At 44.2% G+C, this 20,266-nt stretch overlaps 1 protein-coding gene across 1 annotated transcript in view; it reads left to right on the top strand.

The window, feature by feature from the left end:
- LOC139277213 (CMP-N-acetylneuraminate-beta-galactosamide-alpha-2,3-sialyltransferase 1-like) overlaps positions 1-19,737 on the top strand; it is a 127,025-nt gene extending 107,288 nt beyond the window's left edge. The window contains exons 6-7 of the mRNA XM_070895374.1: positions 1,684-1,803; positions 13,340-19,737. Coding sequence (XP_070751475.1) covers positions 1,684-1,803; positions 13,340-13,513 — 294 coding nt within the window. The 3' untranslated portion in view covers positions 13,514-19,737. The remainder of the gene's footprint in view (positions 1-1,683; positions 1,804-13,339) is intronic.
- Positions 19,738-20,266: the final 529 nt, after the last annotated feature.

The following is a 20,266-nucleotide window of genomic DNA, read 5'->3' as shown; positions in this document are numbered from 1 at the left end:
AAGCCGACTGCCTACTATGGGGCAGCCGGGTAGTTATGCCCCAGAAGGGCAGGGAGGCATTCATCAAGGAACTCCACAGCGAGCACCCAGGCATTGTGCTGATGAAGGCCATTGCCCGGTCACACGATGGGTGGCCTGGAATTGATTCAGAACTGGAACACTGTGTTCGCAGGTGCACGACGTGTGCCCAGCTGGGTAATGCCCCCAGGGAGGTCCTGCTCAGCCCGTGGCCCTGGCCTACCATTCATGTTGACTACGCGGGCCCATTCATGGGAAAGATGTTCCTTATTGTGGTAGATGCGTACTCAAAATGGATCGAGTGCATCATTCCGAATTCATGCACGTCATCCACCATCGTGGAAAGCCTACGTGCGATCTTTGCAACTCATGGCTTGCAGGACATCCTGGTTAGTGATAATGGGCCATGCTTCACAAGCTACGAATTCCGGGAGTTTATGTTGAGCAATGGCATCAACCACGCCGTTTAAGCCGGCCTCCAATGGCCAGGCGGAACGTGCAGTCCAAATCATTAAGCAAGGTATGCTCAGGATTCAAGGTCCTTCCCTACAATGCCGCCTTTCGCGCCTCCTGCTGGCCTATAGATCCTGACTGCACTCGCTCACGGAGGTCCTGCCCGCAGAGCTACTAATGAAATGGACACTCAAAACCCGCTTGTCCCTCATTCACCCAGTCCTGACCGACATAGTTGAGGGCAAGCACAAGTCACAAAATGAGTACCATGACCGTAATTCGAAGGGGAGATGTATAGAAATAAATGATCCTGTATTCATCCTCCATCGCGCCATGGGGCCCAAATGGCTTGAGGATGCTGTAATTGACAAAGAGGGGAATAGGGTCCTCGTGGTAAAACTCAACAATGGTCAGATATGCCGTAAGCATCTGGACCAAGTAAAAAAAAAGGTTCAGCATCGACACGGAGGAACCTGAAGAAGACCATGAGATGGAGCTCACACCACCGCCAGTGAATGAGCAACAAGAGCAATCAGAAGAATGCACAGTCCCTGCGGTCAGCCCGGACAGGCCGGAATCACCACAGGTGACCGACACTCACGTCAGTGTCCAACAACCAGAGCCCCAACTGCGGCGCTCCACGAGGGAGCGTAGACCACCTGAAAGACTAAACCTATGATCCTAATAAGACTTTAGGGGGGGAAAGTAATGTCATGTATGTAACCACAATGTAACACCACTCTATTACAGTATACACACAACTTAGATGCACTCCTTGACCACAAGGGGTGAACTTGTGGGAGACACTCCTTACCTGATCACCCAGGTATATAAAGGGAGGTCCCACGCAGGGTCATCACTTGTGGAGTGCTGCGAATAAAGAGTTAAGGTCACAGAGTGACCTTGTTCCCAGAATATGCCTCGTGTGATTTCATGCTATAGAGTATGGACCTTACATGCACCACCAAAGTTGACAAGAGTAGGAGAGAAGATGAGATAAAACAAGTAGCAGCTAGTTGGCACCAAGCTCAGTTTCAAATTTATCTAAAAATAGATTTTTTTCTATAAGTGGACCAGGAAAATATTGAAATAAAAACAGAAAATGCTGGATGTACTTAGATCATATGTACTTGATAGAAGACTTACAAGTTGACATTTTAGAAAAAAAGAAATCCTGTTCTAAATCCGATTTCTTGTTATCTATATTTTTAGGTATTGGTCTTCAGCCCACATTTTTTTAAGTATGTTTATGACAACTGGAACGAGCATCATGGAAGATACACCTCAACTGGGATGCTGGTCACGATTTTCGCACTTCATGTCTGTGATGAGGTAAACGTGATTTCCAATGTATTTAAATTATTAAAAGCGAAGTATAAGCTCCTTTGTTGCTTAATTGGTAAATATACTACCAAATGTTGGACAGCCATATGGCTTTGAGTATAAAAGATTTCGGGATGATTTGATTTTAAATGTTTAAAGGAATCGACACGGTAGATACAGAGAAACTATTTTATCTGATGGGGGAATCAAGAATAAATGGATATTGGGTCCAAAATTCATCAGCCCACCGCCCGCTGCCACCGACTGATGCCCACTCATGCCGATATTCCTCCTGAAGATCCGCCCAATGCCACTTTCGGTTGGCCTGGAGCGGGCGGGGGCAGAGCTGCCAGGAACCGTCCGCTGACGTCAGCGGACGGCCGAGTGGTACAACTGAGCTCCTTCCCGCTGAGCTCCCAGATTCCTGTGGGCGGGAGTCGGTGGGACTCGGCAGCAGAACGGGGGTGGACCGCTGCATGGAGGCTGGTCTGTCCCCAACGATGAGTATGCAGAATCTGAAAAAAAGGTAAGTGAACATTTAAAACATTTTTTCAACAGCGACTTACCTGCATGGGGCCCCTGGAGGTCTTCCAATAGTTTTTTTATTTTTTATTGATGATTTTTTTTTTTCCAAGTCTTCACCCCTCCATGGGCCCGACTCCATCCTCGGTGGCACTTGGGCAGCAAGCGCCTCTGCCGCCGGGAATGAGACCTCCCGCCCGCTACTGCCCAGATTGGTGGCGTACGTCATCTATTTGCCGCCCGCCAACCTTTAGGGACCTCGGCCATGAATATTCCACCGAAAGTACCTCGGCGACACTTGAGCGGGCGGAGGCCTTGATGAAAATTGGCCCCATAATCTTAAAATTAGAGTCGGGCCATTTAAGAGTGAAATCAGCGAAGGACTTTTTCCACACAAAGCATAGCAGAAACCTGCAATTCTCTCCCCCAAAACGCTTGTGGATGCTTTGTATCAAAGGATATGGAGCTAAGGTGGGTAAATGTCGTTGAAGTATAGATCAGCCAATTGAATGACAGACCAGGCTCAAGGGGCTAAAGGGCCTACTCCTGTTCCTATGTTCCGAGACCTTGAATACTTTGTGCTCAATCCCAGGTTCATATACTCATGTCTGCTAATCTCTGATGAGCAATTGGCCTCAGTGGCCCAAAGCAAGCAAGTTGAGAAATTAGCCAGGCTCCTGCTCCAATGACTTCTGCTGGAAAGGGCCTGAGTGGATATCAGGATTAAGCTGTGTGACCCACCCCACCCCAACCCCTCCAACTCACTGTCCAGGTTCACTCATGAAGAATGGCCTCATGGATGAGATACCAAATTTCAGGCAAGGATTCTGGAACTCTCCCCATCCCAGGATTTAAAGGAAGTAGGTGAGCACACTGCAGATGCCCCAACTATAATCTTCCAAAGTTCTCTAGATTCAGGAACCGTCCCTTTAGATTGGAAAATTGTGCATGTCACTCCACTTTTTAAGAATGGTGAGAGAGGGAAACCAGGGAATTATAGACCAGTTAGCCTAACATAGAAACATAGAAATATAGAAACATAGAAAATAGGTGCATGAGTAGGCCATTCGGCCCTTCGAGCCTGCACCATCATTCAATATGATCATGGCTGATCATGCAACTTCAGTACCCCATTTCTACTTTCTCTCCATACCCCTTGATCCCTTTAGCCGTAAGGGTCACATTTAACCCCGTTTTGAATATATCTAACGAACTGGCCTCAACAACTTTCTGTGGTAGAGAATTCCACAGGTTCACAATTCTCTGAGTGAAAAAGTTTCTCCTCCTCTATATGGCTTACCCCTTATCCTTAGACTGTGACTCCTGGTTCTGGACTTTCCCAACATCGGGAGCATTCTTCCTGCATCTAACCTGTCCAATCCCGTCAGAATTTTATATATTTCTATGAGGTTCCCTCTCATTCTTTTAAATTCCAGTGAATATAAGCCTAGTCGATACAGTCTTTCTTCATAAGTAAACCCTGCCATCCCGGGAATCAGTCTGGTGCACTCCCTCAATAGCAAGAATGTCCTTCCTCAGATTAGGAGACCAAAACAGTACACAATATTCAAGGTGTGGCCTCACCAAGGCCCTGTACAACTGCAGTAAGACCTCCCTGCTCCTATACTTCTATGTTCACTCAATTCCTCTTGCTATGAAGGCCAACATACCATTTGCCTTCTTCACTGCCTGCTGTACCTGCATGCCAACTTTCAATGATTGATGTACCATGACACCCAGGTCTCGTTGCACCTCCCCTTTTCCTAATCTGTCACCATTCAGATAATATTCTACCTTCCTGTTTTTGCCACCAAAGTGGATAAGCTCACATTTATCTACATTATACTACATCTGCCATGCATTTGCCCACTCACCGAACTTGTCCAAGTCACCCTGCAGCTTCTTAGCATCCTCCTCACAGCTCACACTGCCACCCAGCTTAGTGGCATAGGCAAACTTGGAGATATTACAATTAATTCCTTCATCTAAATCATTAATATATATTGTAAATAGCTGGGGTCCCATCACTGAACCTTGCAGTACCTCACTAGTCACTGCCTGCCATTCTGAACAGGACCCATTTTTTCCTACTCTTTGCTTCCTGTCTGCCAACCAATTCTCTATCCATGTCAATACATTACCCCCAATATCATGTGCTTTAATTTTGCACACTAATCTCTTGTGTGGGAGCTTGTCAAAAGTCTTTTGAAAGTCCAAATACACCACATCCACTGGTTCTCCCTTGTCCACTCTACTAGTTACATCCTCAAAAAATTCTAGAAGATTTGTCAAGCATGATTTCCCTTTCATAAATCCATGCTGACTTGGACCGATCCTGTCACTGCTTTCCAAATGCGCTGCTATTACATCTTTAATAATAGATTCCAACATTTTCCAAACTACCAATGTCAGACTAACCGGTCTATAATTCCCTGTTTTCTCTCTCCCTCCTTTTTTAAAAAGTGGGGTTACATTAGCTACCCTCCAATCCATAGGAACTGATCCAGAGTCTATAGAATGTTGGAAAATGACCACCAATGCATCCACTATTTCTAGGGCCACTTCCTTAAGTACTCTGGGATGCAGACTATCAGGCCCTAGGGATTTATTGACCTTCAATCCCATCAATTTCCCTAACACAATTTCCTGACTAATAAGGATTTTCTTCAGTTCCTCCTTCTCGCTAGACCCTCTGTCCCCTAGTATTTCAGGAAGGTTATTTGTATCTTCCTTAGTGAAGACAGAACCAACATCTGTTGTCGGGAAATTGCTGGAATCTATAATTAAGGGTAATGTGACTGAACACCTCAAAATTATCAGTTGATCAAAGAGAGCCAACAAGGATTTGTAAAAGGTGGGTCATGCTTGACAAACCTGATTGAATTCTTTGAAGAGGTGCCTAAATTAGTGGACAGGGAATGTCTATGGATATTATGTATATGGACTTCCAGAAGGCATTTGATAAAGTCCCATAGAAGAGACTGTTTTCTAATATAGAAGCCCACAGAATTGAGGGCAAATTATTGATCTGGTTAGGAAATTGGCTGAGCGGCAGGAGACAGAGAGTAGGGATAATGGGTAGGTACTCAAATTGGCAGGATGTGACTAGTGGTGTCCCACAGGGATCTGTGTTAGAAGAATCATAGAATCATAGACATTGACAGCACGGAAGAAGGCCATTTCGCCCCATTGTATTCGCGATGGCCGACCAAAAGCTATCCAGCCGAATCCCACTTTCCAGCTCTTGGTCCTTAGCCCTGTAGGTTATGGCACGTTAAGTGCACATCCAAGTATTTTTTAAATGTGGTGAGGTTTCTGCCTCTACCACCAGTTCCAGACCCCCACGACCATCTGGGTGAGGAAATGTCCCCTCATATCGCCTCTAAATCTCCCCACAATTACTTTAAAACTATGTCCCCTGGTTGTTGACCCCTCTGCCAACAGAAACCGGTCCTTCCTATCCACTCTATCCAGGCCCCTCAATTTTATACACCTTAATCAGGCCTCCCCTCAGCCTTCTCTGTTCCAAAGAAAACAGACCCAGTATCTCCAATCTTTCCTCAAAGCCAAAATTCTCCAGTCCAGGCAACATTCTTGTAAATCTCCTCTGCACCCTTTCCAGTGTAATCACATCTTTCCTGCAATGTGGTGACCAGAACTACACACAGTACTCCAGCTGCGGCCTAACCAGTGTTTTATGCATTTCAAGCATAACGTCCTTGCTCTTGTATTCCATGCCTCGACTAATAAAGGCAAGTATTCCATATGCCTTTTTAACCACCTTATCTACCTGGCCTGTTACTGTTAGGGATCTGTGGACCTGCACTCCAAGGTCCCTTTGTTCCTCTACACTTTTCAGTATCGTAGCATTTAATGTGTATTCCATTGCCTTGTTAGATCTCCCCAAATGCATTACCTCACACTTTTCTGGATTGAATTTGCCACTGTTATGCCCACCTGACCAGTACATTGATATCTTCCTGCAGTCCGCAACTTTCTTCTTCATTATCAACCATACAGGCTATTTTAGTGTCATCTGCAAACTTCTTAATCATACCCCCAACATTCAAGTCCAAGTCATTGATATATACCACGAAAAGCAAAGGACCCAGCACTGAGCCCTGTGGGACCCCACTGGATACAGCCTTCCAGCCACAAAAACACCCATCAAGCATTACCCTTTGCATCATATCTCTGAGCCAATTTTGGATCCAACTTGTCACTTTGCCCTTTCATGACCAGTCTGCCATGTGGGACCTTATCGAAAGCTTTGCTAAAATCCATATACACTACATCATATGCACTGCCCGCATCGACCCTCCCAGTTACCTCCTCGAAAAATTCAATCCAGTTAGTCAGACATGACCTTCCCATAACAAATCCATGCTGATGTCCTTGATTAATCCATGTCTTTCCCAATGATGATTTATCCTGTCCCGCAGGATTTTTTCCAATAATTTTCCCACCACTGAGGTTAGGCTCACTGGCCTGTAATTATTCGGTCTATCCCTTTCTCCTTTTTAAACAAAGGTACAACATTAGCAGTCCTCCAGTCCTCTGGCACCACACCTGTAACCAGAGAGGACAGATAAAAGTTCACCAGGTTGGGGGTAATGTATTAGCATGGATAGAGGATTGGCTAATTAACAGAGAACAGAGAGTCGGGATAAATGGTTCATTCTCTGGTTGGCAACCAATAACTAGTGGGGTGCTGCAGGGATCAGTGCTGGGACCCCAACTATTTACAATCTATATTAACGACTTGGAAGAAGGGACTGAGTGTAACGTAGCCAAGTTTGCTGACGATACAAAGATGGGAGGAAAAGCAATGTGTGAGGAGAACACAAAAAATCTGCAAAAGGACATAGACAGGCTAAGTGAGTGGGCAAAAATTTGGCAGATGGAGTATAATGTTGGAAAGTATGAGGCAGAAAAAAAATCAAAGAGCAAGTTATTATGTAAATGGAAAAAGATTGCAAAGTGCCGCAGTACAGTGGGGCCTGGGTGTACTTGTGCATGAAACACAAGGATAGTGTGCAGGTACAGCAAGAGATCAGGACGGCCAGTGGTATCTTGGCCTTTATTGCAAAGGGGATGGAGTATAAAAGCAGGGAAGTCTTGCTACAGCTATACAAGGTATTGGTGAGGCCACACCTGGAATACTGCGTTCAGTTTTGGTTTCCATATTTATGAAATACTTGCTTTGGAGGCAGTTCAGAGAAGGTTCACTAGGTTGATTCCGGGGATGAGAGGGTGGACTTATGAGGAAAGGTTGAGTAGATTGGGCCTCTACTCATTGGAATTCAGAAGAATGAGAGGTGATCTTATCGAAGCGTATAAGATTATGAGGGGCCTTGACAAGGTGGATGCAGAGAGGATGTTTCCACTAATGAGGGAGACTAGAACTAGAGGGCATGATCTTAGAATAAGGGGCCGCCCATTTAAAACAGAGATGAGGAGGAATTTCTTCTCTCAGAGGGTTGTAAATCTGTGGAATTTGCTGCCTCAGACAGCTGTGGAGGCTGGGACATTGAATAAATTTAAGACAGAAATAGACAGTTTCTTGAACGATAAGGGGACAAGGAGTGATAGGGAGTGGGCGGGGAAGTGGAGCTGAGTCCATAATCAGATCAGCCATGATCGTATTGAATGGCGGAATAGGCTCGAGGGGCCGTATGGCCTTTTCCTGTTCCTATTTCATATGTTCTTATGTTCTTAAAATGATGGTCCGAGCCTCTGCTATTTCGTCTTTTGCTTCTCTTAACAGCCTGGGGTACATTTCATCCGGGCCTGGGGATTTATCCACTTCGAAAGCTGCTAAGCCCCTTAATACTTCCTCTCTCACCATGTTTATCTCGTCGAATATTTCACACTCCTCCTCCCTCGTTGCAAAGTCTGCATCGCCCCTCTCTTTAGTAAAAACAGATGCAAAGTGTTCATTAAGAATCATACCCACATCTTCTGCCTCCACACACAGATTTCCTTTGTGGTCCCTAATAGGCCCCACTCTTTCTCTAGTTATCCTCTTGCACCTAATGTATTTATAAAACATATTTGGGGTTTCCCTGATTTTACTTGCCAACATTCTTTCATGCTCTCTCTTTGCTTTCCTGATACCTTTTTTAATTGCACCCCTGCAATTTTTATACTCCTCTCAAGTCTCTGCAGTATTGAGTTCTTGATATCTGTCATAAGCTTCCTTTTTTTTTCTTTATCTTACCCAGTATGTCCCTTGACATCCAGGGGGCTCTAGATTTGTCAGCCCACCTTGTTTTTTAAGGGAACATAATTGCTTTGTACCCTCAGGATCTCCTCCTTGAATGTCTTCCACTGCTCTGACACTGATTTACCTTCAAGTCGCCTTTTCCAGTCCACTTTGGCTTTCGACAAGGTCCCACACAAGAGATTAATGTGCAAAGTTAAAGCACATGGGATTGGGGGTAGTGTGCTGACATGGATTGAGAACTGGTTGTCAGACAGGAAGCAAAGAGTAGGAGTAAATGGGGACTTTTCAGAATGGCAGGCAGTGACTAGTGGGATACCGCAAGGTTCTGTGCTGGGGCCCCAGCTGTTTACACTGTACATTAATGATTTAGACGAGGGGATTAAATGTAGTATCTCCAAATTTGCGGATGACACTAAGTTGGGTGGCAGTATGAGCTGCAAGGAGGATTCTATGAGGCTGCAGAGCGACTTGGATAGGTTAGGTGAGTGGGCAAATGCATGGCAGATGAAGTATAATGTGGATAAATGTGAGGTTATCCACTTTGGTGGTAAAAACAGAGAGACAGACTATTATCTGAATGGTGACAGATTAGGAAAAGGGCAGGTGCAAAGAGACCTGGGTGTCATGGTACATCAGTCATTGAAGGTTGGCATGCAGGTACAGCAGGCGGTTAAGAAAGCAAATGGCATGTTGGCCTTCATAGCGAGGGGATTTGAGTACAAGGGCAGGGAGGTGTTGCTACAATTGTACAAGGCCTTGGTGAGGCCACACCTGGAGTATTGTGTACAGTTTTGGTCTCCTAACCTGAGGAAGGACATTCTTGCTATTGAGGGAGTGCAGCGAAGGTTCACCAGACTGATTCCCGGGATGGCGGGACTGACCTATCAAGAAAGACTGGATCAACTGGGCTTGTATTCACTGGAGTTCAGAAGAATGAGAGGGGACCTCATAGAAACGTTTAAAATTCTGACGGGGTTAGACAGGTTAGATGCAGGAAGAATGTTCCCAATGTTGGGGAAGTCCAGAACCAGGGGACACAGTCTCAGGATAAGGGGGAAGCCATTTAGGACCGAGATGAGGAGGAATTTCTTCACCCAGAGAGTGGTGAACCTGTGGAATTCTCTACCACAGAAAGTTGTTGAGGCCAATTCACTAAATATATTCAAAAAGGAGTTAGATGAAGTCCTTACTACTAGGGGAATCAAGGGGTATGGTGAGAAAGCAGGAATGGGGTACTGAAGTTGCATGTTCAGCCATGAACTCATTGAATGGCGGTGCAGGCTAGAAGGGCCGAATGGCCTACTCCTGCACCTATTTTCTATGTTTCTATGTTTCTAAATCCCATCTCAGCTCAGCAAAATTGGCTTTACCCCAATTGAGAACTCTTTTTCCTGGTCCATAACTACCTAAATCTTACTGAATTATGATCACTAGCACCAAAATGCTCTCCCACTGATACCCCTTCCACCTGTCTCTCTTCATTCCCCAAAACCAAGTCCAGAACAACCCCCTCCCTTGTTGGGCTTGTTACATACTGGTTAAAGAAGTTCTCCTGAATGCATTTTAGGAATTCCACAGCCTCTGTACCATTGACATTGCCTTTTTCCCAGTTAATATTAGGGTCCCCCATTATTATAGCTCTATAATTTTAGCACTTTGCTGCAATTTGCCCACATATTTGTTCTTCTATCTCTCTCTGACTGTTTGGAGGTCTATAGTACACTCCAAGTCATGTGATTGCCCCTTTTTTGTCCTTCAATTCAACCCATATGGCCTCGTTCGATGCCTCTCAAACATATCATCCCTTCTCACAGCTGTAATTGTTTCTTTAATTCATTGTTACTGATATGGACCACGACCTCTGGCTGTTCACCCTCTCCCCCCAGAATGTCTTGCAGCTGCTCAATGTCACCAGGGAGGCAACATACCATCCTGGAGTCACATCTGCGGCAGCAGAAATGCCTGTCTGCTCCCCTGACTATCGAATCCCCCACGTATTGCTATTCCATTATTCTTCCCCCCTTCTTTTTTACCCCCCTCCCTATCCCGTCTGAAAACACTGTAACCAAGAATGTTGAGCTAACATACCTGTCCTTCTTTCAGCCATGTCTCAGGAATGGCTACAATATCTTTCTCCCAAGTGTCTATCTGTGCTCTCAGCTCATCTGCCTTAATCCCTGTACTCCTTGCATTGAAGTATATACAATTTAGTGGTGCCAAACTCCCTCGTTGTCTATTTTCCAGACCTCTGTCTTCCAAATTCACATTATACTTTTCCGCTGCCCAATTCCAGCTTTGCTTCTCTCCCCACTGAATCTATTCTCCGGTTCCCATCCCCCTGCCAAGCTAGTTTAAACCCTCCCCAACAGCAATAGCATACCCTCATGCGAGAATACTGGTCCCGGCTCTGTTGAGATGCAACCCGTCCGGCTTGTACAAGTCCTACCTTCCCCAGAAACGGTCCCAATGCCTCAGGAATCTAAAGCCCTCCTGCCTGCACCATCTCTCCAGCCATGCATTCATCTTCTCTATCCTCCTATTTCTGTACTCACTAGCACCCAGAGATTACTACCTTTGAGGTCCTGCTTTTTAATATCTCTCCTAGCTCCCTAAACTCTGCCTGCAGGACCTCATCCCTCTTTCTACCTAGGTCATTGGTACCGATATGGACCACGACCTCTGGCTGTTCACCCTCTCCCCCCAGAATGTCTTGCAGCCGCTCGATGACATCCTTGACACTGGCACCAGGGAGGCAACATACCATCCTGGAGTCACATCTGCAGCTGCAGAAATGCCTGTCTACTCCCCTGACTATCGAATCCCCCACCAGTATTGCTATTTCATTATTCTTCCTCCCTGTGCAGCTGAGCCACCGGTGGTGCCGTGGACTTGGACGATGGTCCCCAGAGGCACTATCGCCCTCACCAGTACTCAGAACAGAATATTGGTTGTAAAGCGAGATGCACTCAGGGAACTCCTTCCCTAATGCCTAGTCCTCCTCTTCTATCTGGTGTCATCCACTTCCTCTCCGCCTGCACATTCTTTAGCTGCGGGGTGACCACTTCTAGAAATGTGCTATCCACAAAATTCTCAGCCTCGCAGATGCACCGCAGTGACTCCAGCTGCTGCTCAAACTCCAAAACCCGGAGCTCGAGTCGCTGTAGCTGGTGAAACTTCCTGCACACGTGGTCGTCCAGGCCATGTGAAGCGTCCAGGATGCCACAGGATGTGTACTCTATGGGACTGAGCTGCTCTGCTCCCCCTCTAGTTAATAGACTATAAACTAAACTATGAAATAAACTTAACACTCAAAGACAAAAAAAAAACATTCACCGGCAACTCACCAATCAGCTCCTACCCTTGTGCCAATGTCACTTTTGGTTTCTGACGTCACTCCTGACTCCTGTGTTGAGTTGCAATCGGCTCTCCTCCCGCTCACTGCTGCCATTGCTCCGCGTCTGCCTATTGGGGCCTCAACTATTCACAATATTTATTATCGGCTTAGAAAGTCATGTATCCAAATTTGCTGATGACACAAAGATAGACGACATTGTAGACAGTGTAGATGAAAGCATAAAATTACAAAGGGCTATTGGTAAATTAAGTGAATGGGCAAAACTGTGGCAAATGGATTTCAATATAGACAAATGTGAGATCATCCACTTTGGACCTACAAAGGATAGAACAGGGTACTCTCTAAATGGTGAAAAGTTAAAAAGAGTAGATGTCCAAAGAAACTTGGGGTTTCAGGTACATAGATCATTAAAATGTCATGAACAGCTACAGAAAATAATCAAAAAGGCTAATGGAATGCTGGCTTTTATATTTAGAGGACTAGAGTACAAGGGGATAGAAGTCATGCTGCAGCTATACAAAACCCTGGTTAGACCACACCTGGAGAAATGTGAGCAGTTCTGGGCACCACACCTTAGGAAGAATATATTGGCCTTGGAGGGAGTGCAACGTAGGTTTATCAGAATGATAATGGACTTCAAGTTAAGAGGCGAGATTACACAAATTAGGGTTGTATTCCTTAGAATTTAGAAGGTTAAGGGCTGATCTGATTGAGGTTTTCAGGATATTTAGAGGAACAGATAGGGTAGAGAGAAACTATTTCCACTGGTTGGGGATTCTAGGATTAGGGGGCATAGTCTAAAAATTAGAGCCAGATATTTCAGGATTAAATTAAGAAACACTTCTACACACAAAGGGTGGTGAAGTGTAGAACTCTCTTCCACAAATGGCAATTGATGCTAGATCAATTGTTAATTTTAAATTGGAGATTGATAGCTTTTTGTTAACCAAAGGTATTAAGGGATATGGGCCAAAGGCAGGTATATGGAGTTAGATCACAGATCAGCCATGATCTCATTGAATGGCAGAACAGGCTCGAAGGGCTGAATGGCCTCTTCCTGTTCCTATGTCCCCAAACATGAGTTTGCTCCTTCAGAGGGAGAAGAGGAGAGTATTAGAACAGGAAAATGATCTTTCATTTGACTGCTATCTGATGACTCCTCCTGGAAGGTGCACGGGTGGATGCCAATGAGATCAAGAATAGGCTCGACTGCGACGCCTTGCGTCGCCCCCCCCCCCACCTCCCCCCCCCACACACATCCACCCTCACCTCTCATTGAAGAGCCTACAGATTCTCACTAACAGGCCTCACACACAAACAATACCAAAGTCCAGTAAGGTAGTCTCTCCCATGCCACCAGATGTTCAGCATGAGTCATTGCCAAATGGGAGGAAAAGGGAGAGAAGCTTTACTCTAACCTCTGTGCTGCCTTTGCCCTGCAGGTGAATGTTTACGGATTCGGTGCCAACAGCTTAGGACATTGGCATCATTACTGGGAGAAGAATGCTGGCGCAGGAGCCTTCCGAAAGACAGGAGTTCATGATGGAGATTTTGAAGCCAATATCACTAAGACCCTTGACAATGTTCATAAAATAAATTTCTTTAAAGGCAATTGACCCTTAAGGTCTACGACTGAGCTCCAGACAAACATTGTACATATTGTAAATGTCTTCATGTTAATTGAGGTGATGGATGGCTGGACTAGGAAATGAAACACTACTTTGGAAACTCTGAAGAGCAGTCCCTGGTCAGCTATAGTTGGGCAAATAAAAAGTCAAACTGCTTCTACTCTCTTCCAACAATGTGCCTTAACTCCAACCATAGAAAAACATTCCTTACTGCAATACTGTGAATTTTTTGTTCCTATTTTACACACTTGCTATCTTTTTGGTCTATCTGAGTGAGGTTCTCAATTCCGGGCTAATTAGTACCAAATTATGGGCAATTTCATACTGCGGACTCATGTCGATCACCGACTCGGCTGAGACTAACTTAGACTAATTTCATCTCTCCCCAGAACTTATCCCCAGTTAGAGAGTGAGGTGGGGTGGAGAGAATGTGTCTGTCCTGCACTGGATTCATATATTATCCATAGGAGGAAGCATCAAACACACATTTGAGTTAAGTAGGTGTGATCATCTGGCCAGTTTACCACTTGGGTCTGGTTTCATCCAGACTTCTAAGACAAAAGAGACTGACACAGCAAACACTCTATGATAAAGACATGCCAATGTTTTAATAGTGAGAAGATTCTTGGAACATGAACAAATTAGTTTTCAGGGAGGAGGAACTGGACAATATACTGAATTGATCAAAGCTTTAAATGTATCATGAGAATTCAACAATGCTGATTGACATTGCAATTTGTCGAATTACTTCCAGCAATAGTGTGTTGTATTTAAACAATGAGACAATTTTTATTTTATAAAGAGGCTGACATATAGATAGGATCAGGCTGTGATTCCAATACAGTCGAATAGCCTGCTGATGCTCACTGTCTCGATTTTCACTTGGATCAGGTTACTGAGAATTGTCAGCATCCTGGAATCATGTCCCAGAAAGTCTCGGGGCAGGAAATAGGTGGGCTTGAAGAGGAAGAGTCCCAGTCCTCATGTGCAACTCCTCTGTGCCAATAGCTTTAAAAAATGTCACTGTCATCATGAAGAATTGATTGTTCACCCTTTTCTCATTTGCTTACAAACTAAACAATGCAATGAGGTAAATCATGTTGGAAAGCATCATCATACCACTTACCTATTTAAGGCGGGGAGACAGATTTTTGAGCGATAAGGGAATAAAGGGTTACGGGGAGCGGGCAGGGAAGTGGAGCTGAGTCCATGATCAGATCAGCCATGATATTAAATGGCAGAGCAGGCTCGAGGGGCCAGGTGGCCTACTCTTGTTCTTATTTCTTATGTTTTTATGTAACACCAAATATTATGTGCTATCTCTGCCACCAAATTAAAATGTTCAGGTGTTCTACTTGTTCCCTAAAGTCCATGGATTTTCAAGTCCCATTAGGTTGATGTCCTGAAAGATCTCCTGATCTAATTATGGTATTTCTTCACCAGTGAGGTATTTTTAGGAATTAGACTTCATTCAGAGCTATATCTGTTTGGGGGTGGTGGGGAGGTTATAATCGGTTGTGCTTCCTGGTCATGATCTATTATCAAGTCTGCTACGAATTGGTCATACAACCTATTTTCATTCTGATTTCCAGGGTGTGTGCTCTCTTGATGGCTCGGTGTGTAAATGCACTGTGGAGGTACACAGCCAGGAAGACAAGGCGTTCAATCCCCATTCAGACTTCATCTTGGGTGATACTATGGGTGGTTCTGTTGGACTTGGTACCTCCGGGTAAGAGAGCAAATCAGGATTCCTGCTCCTGATCACTGTATTGCTGAAAAGTGTGCTCTTGTGGCTGTTGGGTGAAGACAGGAGCAGGTCTGCTGTGATGCTTCTCCATGGTCAAAGTAGCCTGCCAGCACTCACTGTCAAGGCTCATACATGAAGAATGGCCATTGGGCATTCAAATCCTGTGGAAACCACACTCTAGCAGAAGTTACCTCCTCTCTTGAAAAATTGTCAAGGCAATTGGCTATTCCATTAACATTTTGGCCAGCCTTTTCCTCTTGCTGATGGGCAGTAATGGTGGGAACTGTCTAAATAGTCATGCCAGGCCTTTAGTAGACCTGAAACTGAGATAGGAGAATATCCTATACCTACAGAATGAAAGCTGGAAAAAAAACTACCTCTTAGATCAAAAACTGGACTTCTGAAAAGAAACAAATCTGAATGATCTTCATTTTAAGATACCAAATTGCCTTAAACAGGCTGTAAAATGCACTCAATGACTGGTGTGGCGGAGCAACAGCCAATCAGAGAGGAGAAGGGATGTCTTGCAATAATGTATCGCAGTTTTATAAGCCATTGAGTAGCTACGTAGCTAGGCTAAAGTCCTGGAAAAAAATGCTTGAAGATGATTAAATTCGAGTTGATGGACATCAGTAATTTGTGCTGCAATCTATACGTGTGTGTATGTGTGCACATGAAGTTTATAAATGTTTATTTAGTTTGTGTTAGCTTATCTCAGGAATGGTAAGGACATGACAATGGGTCTCAATGAAAATGAGCTGACCACAGATTATCAAGTGAGGTCAGCACATTTGTGCATAAGATTATTATATACATGATGTGCATTAATATTGGCTCCTCACTGTCACTTGGGGAGTGTGTCCGAGGGCAGATAACACCTATGGAACTCTACCCCAGCATGTATCAGGGCCTTGATGATGGAAGGTGAACATTGCAGGGAGGTTATATGGGGTGATTCCCTCCATCCCACTCCTCCCTGCAGGGCTCCCACACTCCCAAGGGAGCACAAGTCGAAATTAGGTCTACAGCAAGTTTGGCCTTATTTTCCAACCCAAACTGCTCCACATGCTAGGTGTTACGTGGTGTGTGGAGTTAGCCCTATAGACCTAGGAAGTGGGAAGTTGTTAACTGAATGTAACCAAATTAATGATTTTAAGTGGAAGAATGCTGCCTGAACCAAAAGCTTTCAAGGAAGTCATGGGTCCAGATTTTTGAGGAGTTAAAAAGTGGAACTGAAGGGGAAAACAAAATTCTGAATTTTCTTTTACATGGTTCCCAACTTTGTATCTCAAAATGACCACTTCAAAAGGAACCCGACAATAGAATTCCTTTAATATTCTGATTGCGAAACTGGCCTAGTTTTCAATATAGAATCCCATCTTTTCAACTATTTCTGTTGAATTGCAATATCTGTGGTCTGGGTATCACCTTCGACTCGACCAGGGTTTTACTTCCTTTAGATAATAAGTCTGACCCGAGTGGATGTGGTAACTTATCACTAGTTAAATTAAGATCAAAGCAGTTAGATCTCCCAGATGGCTGCGTTATTAAATGGGCTGTGGCACTGAGCCATACAGGCCAGGACAGTTTCAGCTTTGATCTTTGTTCCATGCTGAATAAAGATGAGCTCAGCAGTATGGTGGCAGCGACACTGGAAGTGGCCTCACTGCCCCTGAGGAACAATCAGCAAGGGTTATGATTCTGATCAGTGTCCTGTTCGACCCTGGGTACTGAAGTCAGGCTCAGCCGTGCACTACTGCCACTGCAGTAAACAGCCTGCTGACACATATATAAAGTATATGAGTGAGCCACAGCAAGTGGCTGCACTGTGGAAGTGTACCCCAGTCAGAGTCAGTGGGGGTCATTTTGACTTTGGGCGACAGTGTAAAACAAGCGATATTGTATATCTCTCGATTTTCATTTCCACTGAAGACGAGAGAAATGAAACCCGGGACAGATGTAAAATGGGAGGCTGAATCCACAATGCCGTTTTATACTCACCTAAATTCAAAATTTGCCCCAGTGTCTTTAGGAAAGATGGGGAGAAGCTTGTGAAAGTACAGCTTATATTTTTGTTGTGTTTTTTTTTCTTTCCTGTATAATAAAAAAGGTGAAAAGGATGATCATTTTAGAGAACTACTTCTGAAATCATCTGATGTATCAAAAAAATATTTGTGCCTTTTTAGTTAATTTGATGCCTTCCTGTGTCACTACTAGATGCAAAATTGTGATGTTTTTAAGTTTTTAAATTAGGAGGTTGGAAAGAAAAAGCAGGAAAGACAAAGAATACAGCGCTGTAATTTTAAAACAAAAGATATTTTTCTCCCCTTTCACACTTTCCTCGGGTTTCATAAGAACATAAGAAATAGGAGCAGGAGTAGGCCATTTGGCCCCTCGAGCCTGCTCCGCCATTCAATAAGATCATGGCTGATCTGGTCTTGGCCTCAACTCCACTTTCCTGACCACTCTCTTGCCATATACTACCAAATTTTTTTTTTGTTGTTGTAGAAACCCAACTGGTTCACTAATGTCCTTTAGGGAAGGAAACCTGTTGTTCTTACCCGGTCTGGCCTATGCGTGACTCCAATCACACTCCAATGTGGTTGTCTCTTACTTTCGCTCTGAAGTGGCCTAGCAAGCCACTGAATTCAAGAAGAAGGCCCAGCAGCACCTTCTCAGGGCAACTAGCAGCAAGCAGTAAATGCCAGGCTGTACCAGCAACACTCACAGCCCGAGAATAAAATAACGAGATGCTCTCCTACACTTTCCTCCCTCCTCCCTCCTCCCTCCTCTGAGTAAATCATCTCCAATACTGGTGCTTGTCTTTTAAGAAAATCTGTGTACATATTTTTAATGGATATTTTGTAGGATAAAAATATATTTTTAAGTTAAAAGGTGGATATGTCAATATTTAGAAATGTGTGACTCAGGACAGCTTATGTCCACTAAATGAGTTTTATTTCTGTCAATGATGATATATTGTTAAATTACTAAAATTCTATCCAGGTTTAATAATTTGTTATCAGTAATCATAATGGTGGTGGGTGCAGTATTTATCAGACTACAATCTGTGTGTATTGTTTTCAGAATTCACTGTTTGACTTAAAGGGGAGGTATATTGATTAAATTAAAGAGCATGTATTTTGATTAATTTAAAGTATATTATCGTTGTCACATAATCCTGTACTATAAAGTGAGATCCCCATATAGTTGCAGTTTACTCTAAAGCACTCCTTATTAATCTTCCTTATGATACAAAAAAAGCTGCTTGGAAGCAACCTGTGAGCAGAAATATGGCAAAGAGTTGCTCCTCTTCTTGTGACATTGTGAGCTGTGGGCAATGCTCTACATTTTTGCTACCACCCGGGAATAAGACAGGCACAGATGTGGATACGCTCCACACAGGCTGTCAGCTCGCAGTTGTCTGTAACCAATGTTTAACAGACGCAAACCGGCATGCTTCCTATTGCACTAAGCTCGGAAAGAGGAGCAAAAATTAAAATCAGCCAGGATTACTGGTCCTGGTCACTGTCCAGTGATCCTCCCCTGATAGAGGATGAGCAGAAGGAATGAGCTTAGCTTTGATCTCCACCCGCCCAGCAAGTAGTGTACGCATTCTGTCCGTTTAGGCTCATGGATTCCGCGAGGTCCTGGAAAGCTGCTACACCAGTATGTACCCCTGCAAGGAGTCAGTGCCTTCAGTAAAGGAGGTTAGTGGGGGAAAAGCCCATGAGTAACCGAGGGGGGAGGCAGGTAAGCGTAAACACTGGAGGTCATTTTCCGAGTCCATGTCGTGACAGGGAATCTTGCCCATCGGCAATCCGTGTTGAAACCGTGTTGAAAAATCACGGGAGTGCTGCCTGTGATTTTTGGTCCATAGATTTTGATAAACTCCCCAATTTCTTACCCAATGTATGAGTATAAATGGTGAGTGTTGGCAGCGTGCTAATGATTTTCTGATTTATGCCATGGCTGGATAAAGGTGTACCTGGAAAATTATCCCCAGTGTCTAAAACATTCCTATTTAAAAATATTGCAAGTGCCAATTACTTCCCAGTCTGTAGTTGGGCTTGCTCAGCTAAGCCCCTGTGGTTGCCGGTGTGCAACGGCCACCCCACGTTAAAAGAACTCACGCACAGGCATCTTCCACTCCGTTATCTGTCCCCCCTGTGACAGGGACTGTGGTTCTGTTCTCATATTGGCCTGTTCAGCCACCTAAGAGCTCATTTTAAGAGTGAAAGCAAGTATTCCTTGATTCCAAGGGACTGCCTATGATGATGAGTCTGTTTTTAATGCCTGGTTATTTGATTGGTATCAGATTTCAAGCTCAAATCAAGCCAGGTTTCTTCCTTATACATTGCCAAGAGCTGCACTACAATTGCCAATGAAAATGAATCCTGTTATATTTTAATTTATTATGCAAATATATATTTATGAATAAATCTTACATTTCATACTGTGAGGTACATTTGATTCCAATAAATATATTGTGAAAGGATTATAAATTTTTGCATGTAGTTTTTCGCCTCTTGAACTCTTGCTTCACTCCCCTTATTTCAGGGTGGCTTCCCTCAGAGGACATGTGTGCAGGACGATCAACTCAATACATAACCAACCTACAGTTCTCTTAATGTATTACTGATACTGCTACGACCATGGCATTGCCTATGGTGAGTCTGAGGATACACTGAAGTGCGACTTTTGAAGTGTGATAACCAAAGAGTGACACTCACAGAAAACACATGCTTGAAAAAAAAATACTTTACCTGTGAATCTCCCATGGCATTGCACATGGTAAGTCTGAGGATATGGGGGTCAAATATCCATGGGGGAGTGCAAGAGATATGAAACAAAGGCGGGTAATTGGAGTTGTGATATTGACCTGACGTTGTCTCATTGAATGGCAGAGCAGGATCAAGGGGCTGAATGACCTACTCCTTTTTCCTATGTTCCTACCCCAGTGTAAGTGCCAACAGCGCACCTTCCCACAGCCT

This window comes from Pristiophorus japonicus, chromosome 1 (assembly GCF_044704955.1).
Source record: "Pristiophorus japonicus isolate sPriJap1 chromosome 1, sPriJap1.hap1, whole genome shotgun sequence".
Taxonomy (NCBI): domain Eukaryota; kingdom Metazoa; phylum Chordata; class Chondrichthyes; family Pristiophoridae; genus Pristiophorus; species Pristiophorus japonicus.
The sequence above is the reverse complement of the archived record's forward strand: the minus strand, read 5'-3'. Positions and strand labels throughout refer to the sequence as shown.